Here is a 17,345-nt window from a genome sequence, read left to right on the forward strand (position 1 = left end):
GATACTCACATGGAGTTCAGCAAGGAAAATATATTTTTACTGTGTCAGATTTTGCTTCTGATGTGAGGGAGACAAGAGTCTTATTTATAGTGGAGTTTTTCTGGATGGTTTGTATACTCTTACAACCAAACATGATAGCTGCAATGCTGAATAGCCTTGTTCATAAAATATTCTAGTATGCTGTGTACAAGTCCCATATCTGCCCACACTGAATGCATTTGTCTAATCTTTGCATAGCATAGTTTTCTCTAGTCATCGCATTTCAAAGCCATGATGTGTGATACAACCATTTTGTGTATGTTTATATGCCTGTTACCCTGCATATTGTCCTGTATACATTTGTTTTTATGTATAAAATAAAATAATGGAGAATTTAATAGTTGCAGCTGCAGTTAATAGCCTTTATTAAAAACTGAGGTATATTGCTATCTTAAATAGTGGGCAGTACTAAAGATTCCTGAAAAACAAACATGAGTAGATGTAAAAAGGGCAAACCACACATTCAGGAGTGCCCCTAAATTTCACTCAGTGCTTACAGACCCCAGAGTCAATACACAGGTCAGTGTATATCCATGTGCATTGGACTGTGTATGTAATGCAGGTATGAGAGATGCATTTGGATTCCTGGAAACTGCCAAGATGTTTTAAGATTAAAAAGAATCAGACTAGATATTTGAGAGGCTTGTTCAGGAAGACGTATCTGTAAGCCATATCTGCTCTTAATTCAGAAATTTGGTGTTTTAATGAAGGTAATATTTTTGTAGTACAAAATGAGAAGGATGTGGAGCAAAGAGGAAGGGAGTTACAAGGTTATTTTTTTAAAGAGAGTCAGCTTTACATCTCTGGGCCTGATGAGAAAATGGAAGGAAATTGTGAAGTCAGATCACTGTACACCCTCCTAACTGCTTCACTCCAGACATTCAAAGCTTTGAAGGGAGGCATGCAAAGGTGATGAACTTCTTAAATATCTGAAATACTTGCTAGCACATCTTAAGAGTGTGATTGTGCAGAGGTCACCCTGTTTCTAATGAGTAATGTTACTTTAGAAATCATCATCCAGAAATTACATCCCTTTCTTTGAACTCCCTTGTAGATGGCTACGCTTGGGGAAGCCCGATTAAAGGAGATGGAAGCGTTGCGTTCTCTTCGAGCAGCAAATGAACTAAAGGTGCTGTCTAGCGAAGAGGATGCAGAAATGAAAGTCTGTCTATGCCAGAAAGAGCCAGCTGCTCCAATGATACAGTGTGAACTCTGCAGAGGGTTCTTTCATACCAGCTGTGTTTCAGTGCCCAGCACTTTGCAGGGACCTCGTGTGTGGCTCTGTCCACACTGCCATCGATCAGAAAAGCCACCTTTAGAAAAAATCCTACCGTTGCTGGCCTCCTTGCAGCGTATTCGTGTAAGGCTTCCTGAGGGGGATGCTTTACGGTATTTGATAGAGAGAACTGTGAACTGGCAGCACAGAGCACAACAAATGTTATATTCAGGGAATCTAAAACTCATACAAGACAAAGTTGGCTCAGGATTATTGTACAACAGATGGCAAGCCACAGCAGGCCAATTGCCAGAGACAAACAAGGTAAGACTGGGCTACTTCTGGGTTTCCTGGCTGTAGGTGGTCTGTGGTCAGCAAGAACAGTCTGTAACACCTCTCTGGTTTTTGGGTCTTGGTTAGGCCGCTTAATTATTCATACAGTATCTACACACAAATACTGCCAAGGCAGATTATATCTGTAAAGCAATACATAAACAAAGAATTAGGGTTCTGCCTTGTCAGTTAGCCAGGATGTGTGTGTCCTCCAACAATAATGTAGTGTTTTCTTTCTGCTGGAGTTCTGAGAACAATTACTCCTACAGGGCCTATTTTCCCTTCTTTTCTTCCCAGCTTCTGTGTTCTAACATGACACTACTAATAATAGTTGCTGAAGCTATTGTTTCTAAGAGCGCTCAATATTCGGTTAGTCTTTATATTCTTTGCTTGCAAGTATTTCAGCGTAATCTTGAATGTTGAGAACTAGTAACAGAGAAAAAAATTTTCATTACAAGCGTAGCTCACACGTAAGACTGTTTTCAGCAGAGCGCCTTCATCCGTTACTGCTCCTTCTCCTCCTTTTCACTTACAGTAAAACTCTCAAGCTGAATCTTGTACTAATACTACTCTGAATTAAGCTACAGGAGGTGTTTTACATGTGATCTTGAGGGAGTTTCAAACTTCCTCAAGAAAACAAATCTTTCAGCAAACATGGCAGGGGAGTTGGGAAATGGGTTAAATATTTCCTGAGATAATAAATGGAGGAAAAATATGAAATAGAAGGTCTGTGCAGCATAAGGAATATAAAGTGCCCCAAAATGAAATGCTTTCCATGGCTTTCACTTTTTGATTGAAACACCTTACCTCTGCTAGTCCAGCCTTGTTAAATATAGTCTGTGTGTGTTTTCATGCTCACTTATGTTAAAACAAAAAACGTGCCATGGATGCTTGAAGAGGTGTTCTAGCTGTTTGGTACTCAGATAACTTGGCTATACCAAGTTGCTTGTGTAGGCCAAGTTTTTCAAATAGGCAAGCCTAATTTTATAAAGTCAAGTCTATATTTAGGCACCTAAGAGAATGTCTCAGATAATTTAAGTTTGCAAGTATCTTTTTACTAGACCAGCTAGCGTAGTTGAAAAAAACATGGATAAGATTTTGCACATATAAGCTGACGTTTGGGTGAAAAATAGAAACGATAAGCTTCAAAGCTAAATACGGTACAGATAACTTGAGCAGTGAGTTCTCTGTTGTAACTGGGCAGCTTATTCACTTTGCCAATTAACTGTGCTGTTGATCTAGAAACAAAAACATTACTTTATGCAGGGAGAGCATAGTTTTACTATCTCAGCACGGTACTACACAAATGTAACTATACCTCCTGAGAGCTAAAAGCTGTATAACCATTTAGTGTGGTCTGGAGCTCAAATTAGTAAAACCCGCTAAATCAAGGTAACTCTAGCAGAGCTAGTCACGAGTATCCTTGTGACCACATTTCCCAGTTGAGAAGTTCTTGGGAAGCTCAGTGATGACCACGTGAGTCAGCTTGGGTCCTTTACTGAGGCTGAGCTAATAAGCCTCCCTGGAGCCAGTAATACCGAGGGCAGTTCAGAGACACCCTGCTGGAGCCAGCTCAATAAAGGCTCTGAGCCAAAACTTTAGTCTCGGTGGACTCAGGTTCTTTTTTGCCTTGTGAATTGGGTGTCTCAGCACCGCTCTCCTGTCCTGTAGCAGTTGTGTTTTTCCTGTTGTCTGAGGTAATCCAATACTCTTGTTCCCCCAGAGAAACTCGTAACAGTAACCACTGGAGTTGGGCTTCTTTGGCACTAGGCAAAGTGAAGACATGGAGCATTTAGCTGAGTTTGAAAAATTCAGTTGAAAAACAGCTGTGAGCAACTGATGAGAGCCAGATCTTGAAAGGGGCCCAGACTCTTCAATATTGAGATAGATGACAATATTTTCAAAGGCGTCTGAGATTTTTACAAGTAGTTCAGCAAGTTAAGGACCAGCTGCCGTTGACCATCCTTAGAACAGGCACCTACTATATCTAAGCTTATTTAGATTGAACTATTCTGAATACAGCAGATTGGGGTTAATGGCTACCTGCTGTGCAGTCTACCTCCAGTTACTCATTCTCTCCCTTCTTTGGGAAATTATCACCATCTCAGCTCTGCTGATTTAGAGACTAACCTGATGAAGAGGTTAGCTGAACCACTTGACAGAAGTGGGTTGGAGTGAAGGTGTTGATAATTTCTAGAAGGTAAGGATAGCATGTGGAAACGAGGAGCTGCTGATAGGCATTATTTGGATATGCTGCAGCTGGAGTAATTCATCTGACTGTCTTATGTTTCAAAAGTGCCTTTCTGATATTTTATGAGTGGAAAACTGGCATTTGCTATCTTGCACTAGTAGCCTTTGCACAAGTGAATGCACGTTTCACCATTGGCATGTCTTCTGTGCATGCTGATCTAACAAAATGTGCTTCAAAACAATTTGGTGTCTCATCAGATCAAGGCACATCATTCGGTGTGAGAAATCACTTCATTGTACAGAACAAAAGAAGGAAACTGTAGAATCTACATTGGGTCAGTTCCAGAGCTGAAGATCTTCCAGAAATCAATAATTTATCCTTTAAGTGACTGTGTGTTTACTCTACTCTACTCTACAAGCTTACTCTCTTCTGGTAGAAAATGCTGCTGCATGCATGAGGGCTATTTTCTGATGTCTGTGGGAAACCACAGTTCACAGCTAAGAATTTTGGATATCAAGTTGCTTTTGCTTATTTCCAGGTTTAGGATGAAGGATTTATGTGAATTAGATTGAATGCATTACAGGAATAAAAGTTTAAGCATTTCTACAAGAAACAAGTTCTGATTCTGTTACTGTCTTTTGATGTTTTAAGATGAAATATGGAGTAAAAAAATTATGCTTTTTTTTTTCCCCCCTAGGTTTCTCAGACAATTGGAGCTATGTCGTTCTCCATGCCTCGTGACTGGGATAACAGAACCATATATTTACATTCTTCTTTTTCTACAGGACAACACTGCATCCCCCTTCATGGTTTGTAATCTTCTACTTCATTTTTCTCTCTTTGATGTGGGGGGATGTTCTGGTTAACAGGAGATGCTGACTTGTCCTCCAGAGAGAAAATCAGTAATTATTCAGCCCTTATTCATTCCAAGATAGAGCAGTCAGCTGGCCCCTTCCCACATGCACAGCACATACTGGACTGTGGTGAGCCAAACAGGAGATATGGGAAAGGAAAATGGATGGGAGAGGGGAGGGGAGAAAATATTGAATTTGTAGGAGCTGGGGAAGGATAACACAGGGAAGTAATGTTGGAGACAACAGGATACTAATCCATGGGACACCAGTCCACATAGGTTTTGCTTACAGAACAACTGTCTGGGTCACACAGACTTGAGTATTTTCTTAGCTGCTGTGGCTGCTGGAGGAGTCCAGATTACTCAGCAGTATGTTCTCTGTGCTTCCTAGCTCAGAACTTGTGTATATCAGATAACAGAGACATGGTGTCATGCTAGGACTGTAAGAAGTTATCTATGATTTCTTTCCTCTTGATACAGACTGCTGCTGCCCGAAGGACCTAGGTCTAGCCTTATCGTCCTGTTTTTTTGAGTTGGTACTGCTTAGTCCATATTGATATTACATATTGTTTACTTCAGTTTAAAGTTATGATTAAAATCAATCAAGACAGTGCTTTCTAGTGCCAAATTTAGCTTACAGGCCATATTTGAGTTGTCCTGAATACTATATTAAAAAGCTGTGATTTACACAGTGATTTTGACCTACTGTAACTGTGACTGTCTACTTCAAAATCCTATTGCAAAAGCTTTGTAAGCTTGATATTAGTAGTGAGTGGTGATGTACAGCAGGAATCAGTTTTAACACCCATCCTCTCAGCTCTCCTTTTTCTCTTCTAATTTCTTGGCTTCACTTACAGATGCCACACAGCGTGTTCACTCATCCACTTGTTGTGTAGCAAGGGGGTCATTGCTCAGCAGACTTTTCTTTGCTGTTTTCCTACTTCTGTGCAAGCATTTATCTTTCTTTTTAACCTTGCTGTTAAAAATGAGCAGCAAAGAGTGAACAGATAAGAGTTAATTTGTACACTTGCAGATCAAACAAAGTCTTTCACAGCTTTTTCTTATGTGCTACCACAGAAGAATTTTCATTATCTGTGCAGTTCTCATCAATGCTGACATTGAAGAATTCCTTTTCCTCTCTCTCCCTCTCTCTCATGATAGTCATTAGCACAGAGCTGGATGAGTTGATGATGGAAGCCCAGCTGCTACAGGTTTCTCTGCCTGAAATACAGGAGCTGTACCAGATCCTATTCACCAAGCAAAGCCCTGGTCTGCAAACAGAGCCGAGGTCATCAGTTGGTCCAGCAAATGAAAAGGCAAGTGTCTGGCAATGGCGATGAGATTGGGGTCACTCTTGAGTAGGTTGCTCTGCCTGGACCCATAAGCTTTACAATAGGTTTGTGCACGTGTTTGTACTTCCATGAAAATCAATTTTCCTTGTTCAAAAGAGGTTAAGAAGTTGAAAATTTAAAGAATTTCTTACAAACTAGTGAGTGTCATTTGTTATCTAACGCATTTCTGCCACTTGAATCTGCTTTTTGTCATCATCCTCTGTGTTTAAAGACATCCATTCTGATCTGAATGATGAAGCATGTCCTGCAAATAAGAGGCTTTCCTAGAAAGCTGCCTCCAGAGCAGCAGACTTAGAGACAGGAAATGAGTCTTTATTCTATAAATTTCTGTCATTTGAGTGTGACCCTGTACTTGGCTTTTAGTGTTAGGTGTAAGTGCAAAATGTTTGATAGAGCATGCAGCTGCCTTTTCATCATAAGTGAGATGTGGAAGGGGAAGGCAAGTCAAAGAATAACAGAATATAATGAGTGTTAGTTGCATACTTATGATTTTGTACTTGTGTACTTATAATTACGATTTTGCCATAATATCTCTCCAATAGAATGAGTGCTGCCGAGGGAAAAAGGATGGAATTAGTTATATGGAGAGAAAACTAAAAAGGCGTTTTGAAAGAGAGAGCTTCTGTGATGAGAAGAGAGCAAGGGTAAAACAAATAAGAACACCAAAAAAGAAGAAACTGAAACTGAATCACTCAAAGGATCTCTGCAATAACAGACTGGAGAGAGAGCGGGAGCGTCTTTTTGAGATGCAGCGTTCCAGTGAAAGCCACTTGTTCCCCTCAGATACGTCATTTTCTGAGCAGGAGGACTCTGAGGATGAAGATGCCATCTGCCCTGCTGTGAACTGTCTCCAGCCTGAGGGAGATGAGGTTAGTAGAGGCAAAGCAACTATGGTGTACTGCATGCTGGGATCTAGAACACTCAACTGCACTGAAATTTTTTCGCTATGTAAGTACTGTTTACAAAGAGAGCACGAGGCACTTCAGCAATCCAAGGTGGTTGTGCAGCAAAATGACCTGCCTCAGCCCCCTCTGACAGGCCCAGAGACAGCGTCTGCTGCTGTTAGCACACCTTTAGGAACGAACCTTCCCACCTTCTCTCAGAGCAGCTGTTCAGCTGGGAATTGGGAAGGCAGGTGGACATCAAAACATCTGCATGGAACTGGAGGAGGTGGGGTGAGCAGACAGCATAGTCACCCGTGCTCTAGAAACACGGGTGTAGTTAGACTTTGTCGATCCTAACCTTTGTATGGACAGGCACAGAGTCTTGGAGCTTTGCACAGATCCTTCCATACTGAAAAATGAAAAAGGAGGACATGCCCAGACAACTGGGGAGATCATAGTGAAGTTGCCATGCATAATCTTGCTATAAGTGGGGACGCAACAGGAGGAATGAGGGAAGTGTGCCCTTCTCTCAACTGTAGAGGACCTGGGTAGCAGGAGTTCAGAGGATGGGGAGCATAAGGTTAAATATCCGGCATTAGTCAGTTGTAGAACGGGGCATGACTTACTCAGTTAAAAGCCCCAAACTAACTAATAAAAGCTGCATTTATTTGTTTGGCCCTTCTCCGAACACCAGTGTGTCTGTTCTTAAATAGGTGGATTGGGTCCAGTGCGATGGCAGCTGCAACCAGTGGTTCCACCAGGTGTGTGTGGGCATCTCTCCGGAAATGGCGGAGAAGGAAGACTACATCTGCGTCAGCTGCACTGGGAAGGACTCTCAATATCGGAAGTAAAAACTCCCCACAAAACGTTCAGGACTTGAGTAAAGAAGGTTATCAGAGTTTCTCCGCAAAGCCACAGGGGCTGGTTTAAGAGCCAGACTGCAAATGGTGCTACTTCTATCCTCATGGGATCATTTTCCAGAACTCAAAATAATTTTTGACACTTTTGTATTTTCCCTTGATCTGTTTGTGGTTGTTGAGGTTTGAAATGCTGACTGTTTAGCAGGGGTTTCCACCAATTTGGAAGGCATTTGAAACATGCACCTTTTATTGTACAGCATTAAATTACCTCTCTGGGATTTACCGGCATATTTAATTCAGCTTGGTTTAGGTGCAAAAAAAACTGCACCATGAATTTTCCAATAAATCCTCTTTTGAGGAAATCCCTGTTTACTCTGTTAACTCTTTGGAGACTTTAGTTTTTTTCCACTTTGTTTTTTCGTAGACTAGATTTATTTATCTGAGCAATAACTTCTATGTCTGGTTTCAGTGACTGGAATGACAATTCTGGACAGCGTGTTGCTTTTAGCATTGGTTGATGTACAGAAAGCAAATGTTAGATCCTAGTGTCACTGATGGCCCGGTGATGTAGAAGACAGAAAAAGCTCTGTAAAGTAATTGCCACAGCTGTATTTTGGCTTTCTCCTTTTTTGGGTAGCTTGTATCAAATGTTGCAGTTTATATTGTGGAATAAACCCCTGGTTATGTTATAAAATTAAATGTTGGTGTTTTTAGAGAGCTTGAAATGCAGTTTCATTTCCCTCTTGATTGATCTTGATTGCATTGATGGATTCTCTTACTCAAGAGAAATCCCTCTTTAAAAAAAAAAAAAAAATCCCTAAATGCAAAAGGCATGATATCTTCTTACCTTCCTCATAAATTCAGATTTGGGAGGAGAAAGCAGATCAAAATCTTACTCGCACCAAAAGTACTTTCTAAAGTCTTTTTCAAAGCTCTTCCACAATTTAGATTATTTACAAGTTGGGTGAATAAAGGGTCAAAACTAAGATCTGTGATTAGGAGAATTCACCCGGAAGGCAAAAGTGAGGGGAAGCTTCTTTTGCCAGCCTTGTCCAGCTGACTTCTAAAGGAAAGACTTTCCCTCCAGCACATATTGCCAGCTTGTCCAGCAGAGCACTTGCTGGTGGTCCACTGCCTGGCCACATGCAGCTTCCTTTCAGCTGCTTTTGCTTGCATTCAGCTAAAAGCTTGAGGAATGAGGAAATCTTTAGACAGGTTGTGAATCTATCAAAGATTGTGCTTAGGGACCTTAACCAAGGGAGGAAGAAGGGGAGGTGCAGCTGATGGCAGTAAGGTGAGAATGTCCTGAGGGGAAGGGAATAAAATACCTAAGTGGTCCATGTCTGGGTGCCCAGAGGAGGAGAACAGGCACAAGAGACGGACAAAAGCAGTGTGTCAGCAGCGCAGTCGGGAGCATAGGAAAAGAGCAGCAGCAGTTCTTTGTCAGAGAAGAACTAGACCTTCGAGGAGGAGTGGTTATTTCTTTCTTTCAACATGGGCTACACTAAATACATGGAATATAATTACTTCTTTGGAAGCAGACTGGTGCCAGTGATGTGGCCTCTGTCTGCCAAAGACAACGTCTAAAGCCCTAGGAGATGGGAGGTCTTTGTATCTGAGAGAGTGTTGTCCTTACGATACCCTGTCATCACCAGAAATGTGGCAGTACTGGTGTTCCCTCAGCTCCTGATCAAAAGAAAGTTGCTAGTGACTTTTTCCTCTGCCAGTTCTGGATCTTTTCCATGGGCCAGAAGCATGCAGATCAATTGACTTTCTGGGCCTACTGCAAAGCCTTTGTGCAGTATATGGTGGAACTCAGCATGGAATAAGAACTGTATAAGAATTAGATTTTACAGGGTTTTTGAGCACTTAATAAGCTTTTTAGTCTCTTGTTGATTTTTAACTAACCGTAGAGAGCATCTTCAGCATAGATGATTTGTCTAAAATGGATGGTGGTGGGGGAAGGCAACATGACCACAGTTACAACATTAAATTACTTAAATGTGCATATGCTTTCATACTGTGACTTTTACGTATTATTTACTGTAATTACCAAAAGGATGTTACGTGATCTTGGTTGGATGAAGCCTTTATGCAACATTAAGGTAACTGTCCAAGCCCATTGGTAATATCTTGCTTCCAAAGGGGGCAAATGAACAAACTTGAAAAGAGCTTGCACAGTGTTGTGATGTAGCTGAAAATTTTAAAAAGTTTTCTCTCACAGTATTCCTTTTATTTTTATTTCTGTTGAAGAAATGGCTGTTTACCAAAAAGTGCTGGAGCAAATATGATGCAATTAATTTTAGGATTATGCTTCACCACAGGACCAAGTGAAAATTGTGAGTTTTTTGGGCTTTTGAGGCAGAGGAAACCTTTGTGATCCCGATTGCGTAATTCGTCATCAAGATTGAGTGCGGTAGAATTGCAGTGTAACATTTTTAAAGTAACTACATCTTTTCTTTAAAATTTTCAGGAAATGGAAGACTTAGTCCCTGGATAACCTGTGCCAATATATAGGATATATTCTTGAAGACTGGCATCTTATTTCCTGTTAGAATTCAGACTTTACGACCTGGTGGCTGGAAGTTACTGTGGAAGTAGTAGCACCTCCTGTGCCACGGGACCACTTCCTTGCATGGATGCTTAAAACTTGATTAAGTCAATTTTTGACTGTGTTGAACTAAACGAGCAAGAGATTTGTTATTTGCTTCAAAGTGGGCTCTTCTTTTGAGTGTCCTTGGCACGTCCCTCATCGGGGGAGATGCCAGTCAGGGCAGAGCGCTCGCAACAGCAGGGCCTGTTAGGGAATATCAGCCGTCCCTGTAACCCCCCTTCTTGCCTGTTCTAAAATTCCTAAGGAGAAACCAAAACAAAAAAAGAAAGGATGTTCTCCCCATGCTGCTCTGCTTCATTTGCTTTCTAGAATGAAGCAGCTGGACACATGAATCTCCTTGGCTCCCTCAAGTCCTAATACTTTAAATAAGAATAGTGGTTCACCATAGCCTAGGTTATGGCTTGTAGAGTAGTTTAATCATAAAATAGGTGGGACAAAAATCCAATTAGCTGACCTGTTTGTGAATCTGAGGCAGAAAAATCTGATTTTATTTAAAGGCTTCCTGTTCCATTCTTCAGAAGGTGAGGTCATACCTGTCGTGCCATCTTTGATCTGCTCCATGTGCATTTTTTCATGCTATGGGAAGAGTACCAGAACAGACTAACACACAGTTTTGGTCACAAGGCCCTTCAAATATAACACCAGTAAGATGCTCGATCTCAAGGAGAGGCGAGTGTCTGGCTCCACACATTTAAAATGAAGATCGTAGTGCTGAAGGCATTGGTGCCCAGTTCCAGGACCTGGTTGCAAGGTGCCTAAATTGTTTGAATTGGACTTTCTAGCACTGACTCCCCTGTCAGCCTCTGAGAGAAGAACCATCTGTGGGGCAAGTTTTTGGCCCTGGCTCTCTGTTTCTGAAGCAAATATGAAATTAAAAGGCTTCATGACTCCAAAACACTTTGGAGATGCCTTGAATCCACAGTAACTAACAGCTGTGAAACCAAAGGCTAAGGTATCAGAGCTGGCTTTGCTATCTTCAGAAGATAGTTTTGAAGGAAGCTTGGAGTCAATGGTAACCAAACAGGTTACTGCATACCCAGATTCTTGGCAGTGGCTGGGTAAACGCATGGATCTGCAGCCTTGGATCTTTGCAGAGTGCTGCTTCTGAAGGTGACAAAAAGAGATTTTAGGGTTTTTAGCTGTCACATGTCAGTGCTTCCTAAATTAAGGTGACACTGGTTTCCTTCAAACCCTTCCCTTCTACCACCTAATGCGCCATCTGGTTTCTCCACACAGATAATGCATGCACATTATTTATTTTCCACGGGTAGAAATTGTTGCTGGAATTTAGCTATTGGTGTGATGAGTGGTTAGCCCTATCGGCCACCAGCAAAGATGAAAATCTGTGCAACAAAGCATTTGGGGGAAAAGAGCATGCCAAGGATTTGGTGTAAATTCCTTGGTTTAAAAACCCATCTTAAAAATAAGCCACAAAATAATCCAGTCCTTCCCTTTCCCAGCATCTTCTGGGTGATAGTCTATGCTGCAACTGCTTCTTTAGGATGGGGAAGACAGGAAAGGTATAAATATTTAGCGGTTAAAATGAGTTCCAGATACAGAAAAAGACATTTTCTTATAAACAATACGTTAGTCCCCAATATTTCACATTTCAGTTGAAATTAGGGGATATAAATGGAATTGGTTCAGGGAGGGGAATGTTCCCTTTACAGCTGTGGAGTCATGTGTTTGCATATCAAATGTCACTAAGGAAAAAACCAGAATTGAAATACCTTCTTTGTGCATTGCGGGCTTTCAGCAGTGATTTCTTACTCCATCCCAAGGACGGGGATGAGCGGGTCTAATACTGAGTAAACGCATATATTTTCGTATTAACAATGGAATAAATGCAGCTAATTTTACAGAATGACACAAAAGCTGTTTTGTATTACAGCAGACTGATGTATGGAGCATTGTTTAAATATTAGCGTACTTCAGGGAAAAGGGAGTTACAGTGAGGGACTTCAGCTGTAGGCCAGTTTCCTGGCAAGGCAGACAAAAGATCAGTGAAGAACAAGAGCAGTAACGACTGTTGCAGTTGCTGTTTCTGCTGGTAGGAGAGATACATATGTAGGACACGAATACACTTTTCACACATTTTAGGGAGGGAAGGTCTCCAGAATACACAGGGAGGCAGCAGCTACCTGGAAGCAAAATTAAGAAGTTGAGGTGACTCTTCATTGCTATGATCTAGAAATAAATACCGTTTTGCAAGAGAAGGGTTGAGGTACAGCCCTGAAAAATAGCTTTATCCTATGTTCAGGAGAAGTAAAAAAGCCAGGTTTAGAGAGTTCTCCTCTAGGATGTAGATACATCAGACTTTGGAGGCAACAGCCCCACACCAAGAAGAGAATAAAAAAAAAAATAGATGTGGAATGGGAGATAAAGCAGTCACACTACGTTAATAATGCCCGAGTTCAACATACAGCTTCCACATGAGACAGACAAAAATTGAACGTGGCATCAGGGGGTTCCAGTAAAAAGAATTTGGGTAGAACAAGCAGATGTTTTATGAAGAAAACAAAGAAGTATGAATTTTGGAGCCAGCAGCATATCTCCAAAATATGGTTGGGAAGAAACACTGACATACCGTAAATTAAAAAAAAAAAAAAAAAAGTGCAGCCTCATCTGCATATGAAAGTACCTGATGTACCTCAAATTTTCCAAGTTACGAAAAGTTTGTCAAACTTCCTACTTGCAGTAATGTTCTTAAAGGTGCCTGAGCATTGAATTGCAGTACTGGGCCAGATTTTTCAAAGTGTGTAGGCTCAGCTCCTGAAATCTGTGAGAACTGGACATCTAATAACTTAGAAATATTTTAGAAGTATTATTTTATAAAGCAAAGTAAAAATAGTAGCTCCCTATCTACAGAATATGCACTTAGCTTGATGAGATCTCCATCACACAGGGCTTGTTAAGGATAAACCAGTGTCAGAGAATATTTGTAGAGCATTTGGGCTGCTCCAGTGGCTGCTGGGCATTTGGGGTTTCATGTTCTTGCTGCTGCTTGAAGTTAAATTTTAATCCAGCTGGGGACTGGCCAGGCATAATTTCCTTGGCGTACTGGAGAGGCTGGAGCACACTCTCCTGTCCTCACGCAGGCTGATACTGTGCCTGTCCCTTGCATTGGCCCTTATTTCTTTTGGAGGATTTTTTGCTCGTTACACCAGTCCCATATCAGCTGTGCATCTTTCCCTGGGGGTCTTCCTTAGAGCAGGTCCACAGGGGAGCCCAAAGGTTTGCCCTGTGCTAAGCACGGATCGAAACGCAGGAAGAAACCAGGAGTTCATCACAAAATACCTTTTCACACTAAGACCATAATCTTTTGCAAAGAATGAACTTAACTTCCCTAAAGCATGTCTAAAGAAAAGATAAGTGTAAGGACACTTTCAGCTTTGCCACAAAATATATGGCACTTAAAACGTGAGCTCTAAATTTGCTAGCTTTGGAGGAAGCATCTGTGCAGATACTGTGTGTGAAGAGACCATGCAACGTACAAAACAGGTGGGAATTCAAGCCTGAAAAAGCCTGGAAGATTCAAACAAATGTAATTTGTACAAACAGAAGGACAAGTTGGAGCATTCAGAGCAGTTGTACAGTGCCTTGCACAAAAAGGAGGATCACAGGCTAGATAAACTCTGCTCTGGGGATACCCTACAAGCCTGGAATGGTCTTGCCCATGTTGCTTATCGGGAATGATCTCTGCTACCCTCAAGTCACTGTCTGTTGCCTGGGAGAGCGCTTTTTGGCATGGGACTGAGAGTGCTGGGCATTGCCTGAGCCGGTGCCCTGGCCCAGGTTAGTTTAGGGGGAAAGATGGGGTCTGCCAGCCCAGCTTTCCTAACTCTTTTAGAGAGTAAAAGCTAATTTCATAGCGCTGGGACATTTTTAATGTCACGGTGGATTCATTGTACCTAAGTGCAGTTGTCTGGAAAGTGTCTAGTCTAAACAGAGAGGAGCTTCCAGAGAGTGATTCAAGCGATCTCCACTGAGTGCCTGCTTTGGATGTGAAGAGTCGCCTTCTGGAAGGGCTGACGCACTCCACTGCCCGGACAGGGAGACCGAGCGACTCCCTGTGACTGACACGGTTGCAGTTAAGGTCCCAGCTGTGGCCGAGGGAAGCAGGTCCCAGCCACCACTGCTCGCACTCAGGGACAGGACACCCGGGCTCGTGTTTCTCCAGTATTTTTAGTTGCTGTTTCTACTTGCAGAGAACAACTTTTTCCAGAATTCCAGAATTTACATGCATGATTTATATCAGCATTCGCTTGCAGCTTTCTTGACAAGAACATTTCAAAACATATTGCCGGGAAAGAATTTGACCGGACACATCGTCCCAGAGGAATGGACTAGAGAAGAGGCTGGCAAAGCTGACCTGGAATATAACAAAATATACAGAAACCGTGACGGCTGAATGGCGAGAGTATGTCTCTAGGGGAACAAGGACTTGGGCACAAATGGCAAGGCATGCTTAAAATAAATAGCACCAGGAAAGGGCTCATAGCCAAATACTCTTAACGGTTGCACATTTATTACCAGGTGACCATTTGATAACCCTCATGTAGCTTTACAGTGTCACAGGCCAAGAAAACCCTCACAGAGTGATCAGAAAAAGAGTAAGAGTTTCTCTCGAAAGACTAATTCCCTCATCATGCTGGAGGGAGTCTGGGTGGTGAGAGACCTATAGGGACGGAGTTACGAGTGCATGTTACAGCCAGACCAAACGCAGGATTAGCATGACTTCTTTCTCTGTAGCACTGACGAGATTCGCCCACTGTATTGGGCTATTTTTATGTACGGATCACTGCCGTAGTCTCACCGTGCTTTTGCTGAAGAGGAAGAAAAAACAAATATTCAGCTCAGAAAAATCCCCGCCGCCCAGCACGCTGCCATAGGCGCCCCGAGCGAGCGCTGGGCCTGCTCCAAAGCGGCTCCAAGGGTGAATTTTATTTAAAAGCCAAATTAAAGGCATGGCACGTAGGAGGCCACCTCCGGGCCCCTGCTTTTCATCGCAAACTTTTCCTTAGTTGTGTCTGAGTTAAACCATCTCTTTGGTCATATCCCATGTGGGGAGCAGCGACGCCGGTGGCCTCTCTGGGGCCGGCGCTGGCCCCTGGCCGCCAACCGCCGCGGGAACTTCTCGCCGCGACTCTGATTTGGGCCGTTTCGGCCCCGTTTCGGCCCCGTTTCGGCCAGCTCCGGAGGCCTCAGCGGGCCCGGCGGCGCCAATGAGCAACGGCGCTGCCTCTGCGGGGCGGGGAGGGGCGGCCGCCATTTCGCAGCCGCAGTTCCCCGCCGGGCGGGCGGCGGCGCTGCGGGCCGCGGGGGCGCCTCTCCCGCCGCGCCGCGGGGGCCGCTGGGGGGCGGGGCGGGGCGCGCGCGCGTGCGTGCGTGCGTTTGGCGCGCGCGGCGGCCCGTAGCCCGCGCGCGGCGGGCGGCGGCGGCGGCGCCATGGCGGGCGCGGCGGCGGCGGGCGGCGCGGGCGGCGGCGGGCCGGGGCCGGTGGCGCAGGGCCTGAAGGAGGCGCTGGTGGAGACGCTCACCGGCATCCTGTGCCCGGTGCAGGCGGTGCGCGCCGCCGCCGAGGAGCAGGTGAAGGTGCTGGAGGTGACGGAGGGTGAGTGCGGGCCGCGCCGGGCCGGGCCGGGCGGGCGGCGCCGCCTCCTCAGGGCGGGCGGCGGCGCGGGGCTCGGCCCCGGGGGCAGCGGTCGCCTCGCCGCGGCCGCCCCGCAGCGGCGCCGCCGCCATCGCCCCGCCGCGGCCGAGCGCCCCGGGCGTCGCTCCGCCTGAGCCCGGCGCCGCGGTGCCGCGCGGGCGCCTGCGCCTCGCTCAAAACTTCCAGCGTCAACTTTCGGGCCCGCGGGGGGAGCAGAAGCGCCCCGCGAGCTGTTTCCCTACAGGTTCTGCGTTTTGCGCCCGGTTTCCTTTAAACAAGTTGTGCATCAGCTCAGAAATTCCCCTGCAGGTTAGCACGTGTGTAGTTTTTGCCCGGCACACGTATGGGCTTCATCCGGATAGGAAAAGTGTGAAGAGAAGCACAGCCGGTTTCTCCAGGGTACTTAGGCGCTGCTCTAGTCCGGTTTGGAGCCAGTGTTTGGGTGGCACGTTGCTCACAAGCTGGGTGAGAAGGGAGGTGAGCGAGCAAGGAGCAATCTAAATTTGCCGCTACTAGGATGCTGAGAAGGGGAGATCAGATGCTGATGCAGCAGATCCATTGCATTGGGCGGCTCTTTCCACCTGAGCCAGAATCCGCGACTGCTGCGTGAGCAGCCCTGGAGAAAGTCTTCCTGCTGCACCTTTTGTCTGGCAGCTCTGTCGCGCTCTCACAGATCCTCTCTGCTTCTGGGGGTTTGTGTGCCCACGTGCGTGGCCACGTCCTGCAGGTCTTCCCCAAAAGCGGCTTGGTTTAGATTGGGTACGGTCAGACTTATCCATGCCCTTGTCTTATCTGAAGCTCCTCCGTCAGAGCTTCTGGGTGTTTGAGTGGTAATTGTGGAGCAGTAAGGACACGGGTGATGCTGGAACTGAATGGTGGCTGCCTTGTGGCTTTCAAAGGCTGGTGCTTAAAAGAGCAAGTGCCTCCAGTTCAAAGAGCATCTCTAATTATTCCCATGCTCATTTGACCTTTTTGTCGTTGCACTGAGCTAGTGCATGCACTTACTATTTCTCTTGGGGGAACCTACGCTTAAAATGTTATTGATGGCTACGTTTTTTTTCACATAGGCCCCAATTTTAGAACCCATCCCAGAAGAGTGGAGTTTGTAGACGCCACTGGGAAATGTGCAGGTCGCCTCCGGTTACAGGAACTGGGCACTAAAGAGTGAGATGTCGCAGCCTCTGGTCCTGAGTTATGTGCTGATGTTCCCTCTCCACGTGGGCCCTTCTGGAAGTTTTGCCTCCAGATGGGAAAATTGTTTTATGGAGTATTTTCAAGTTCTTTTGCTCCACAGCTTTAGTTCAGAAACACTATCGAAGGAAATGTACAGTAGAGAGAGAAGGGAAGATG

General features: G+C 44.5%; 2 protein-coding genes across 3 annotated transcripts in view; both read left to right on the top strand.

The window, feature by feature from the left end:
• Positions 1 to 8,441, top strand: part of KDM5B (lysine demethylase 5B) — a 60,713-nt gene extending 52,272 nt beyond the window's left edge. Inside the window, exons 23-27 of the mRNA XM_026101230.2 lie at positions 1,094 to 1,579; positions 4,477 to 4,588; positions 5,794 to 5,948; positions 6,527 to 6,853; positions 7,582 to 8,441. Of these exons, the coding sequence (XP_025957015.2) occupies positions 1,094 to 1,579; positions 4,477 to 4,588; positions 5,794 to 5,948; positions 6,527 to 6,853; positions 7,582 to 7,719 (1,218 nt within the window). The 3' untranslated portion in view covers positions 7,720 to 8,441. The remainder of the gene's footprint in view (positions 1 to 1,093; positions 1,580 to 4,476; positions 4,589 to 5,793; positions 5,949 to 6,526; positions 6,854 to 7,581) is intronic.
• Positions 8,442 to 15,698: 7,257 nt separating this feature from the next.
• Positions 15,699 to 17,345, top strand: part of IPO9 (importin 9) — a 38,911-nt gene continuing 37,264 nt past the window's right edge. The window contains exon 1 of one of the 2 annotated variants that reach the window (XM_064498318.1): positions 15,699 to 15,956. In XM_064498318.1, the coding sequence (XP_064354388.1) occupies positions 15,791 to 15,956 (166 nt within the window). In that variant the 5' untranslated portion in view covers positions 15,699 to 15,790. The remainder of the gene's footprint in view (positions 15,957 to 17,345) is intronic. The other variant, XM_064498319.1, reaches the window with a different exon arrangement.

Source organism: Dromaius novaehollandiae, chromosome 27 (genome assembly GCF_036370855.1).
Source record: "Dromaius novaehollandiae isolate bDroNov1 chromosome 27, bDroNov1.hap1, whole genome shotgun sequence".
Classification (NCBI taxonomy): Eukaryota; Metazoa; Chordata; class Aves; order Casuariiformes; family Dromaiidae; genus Dromaius; species Dromaius novaehollandiae.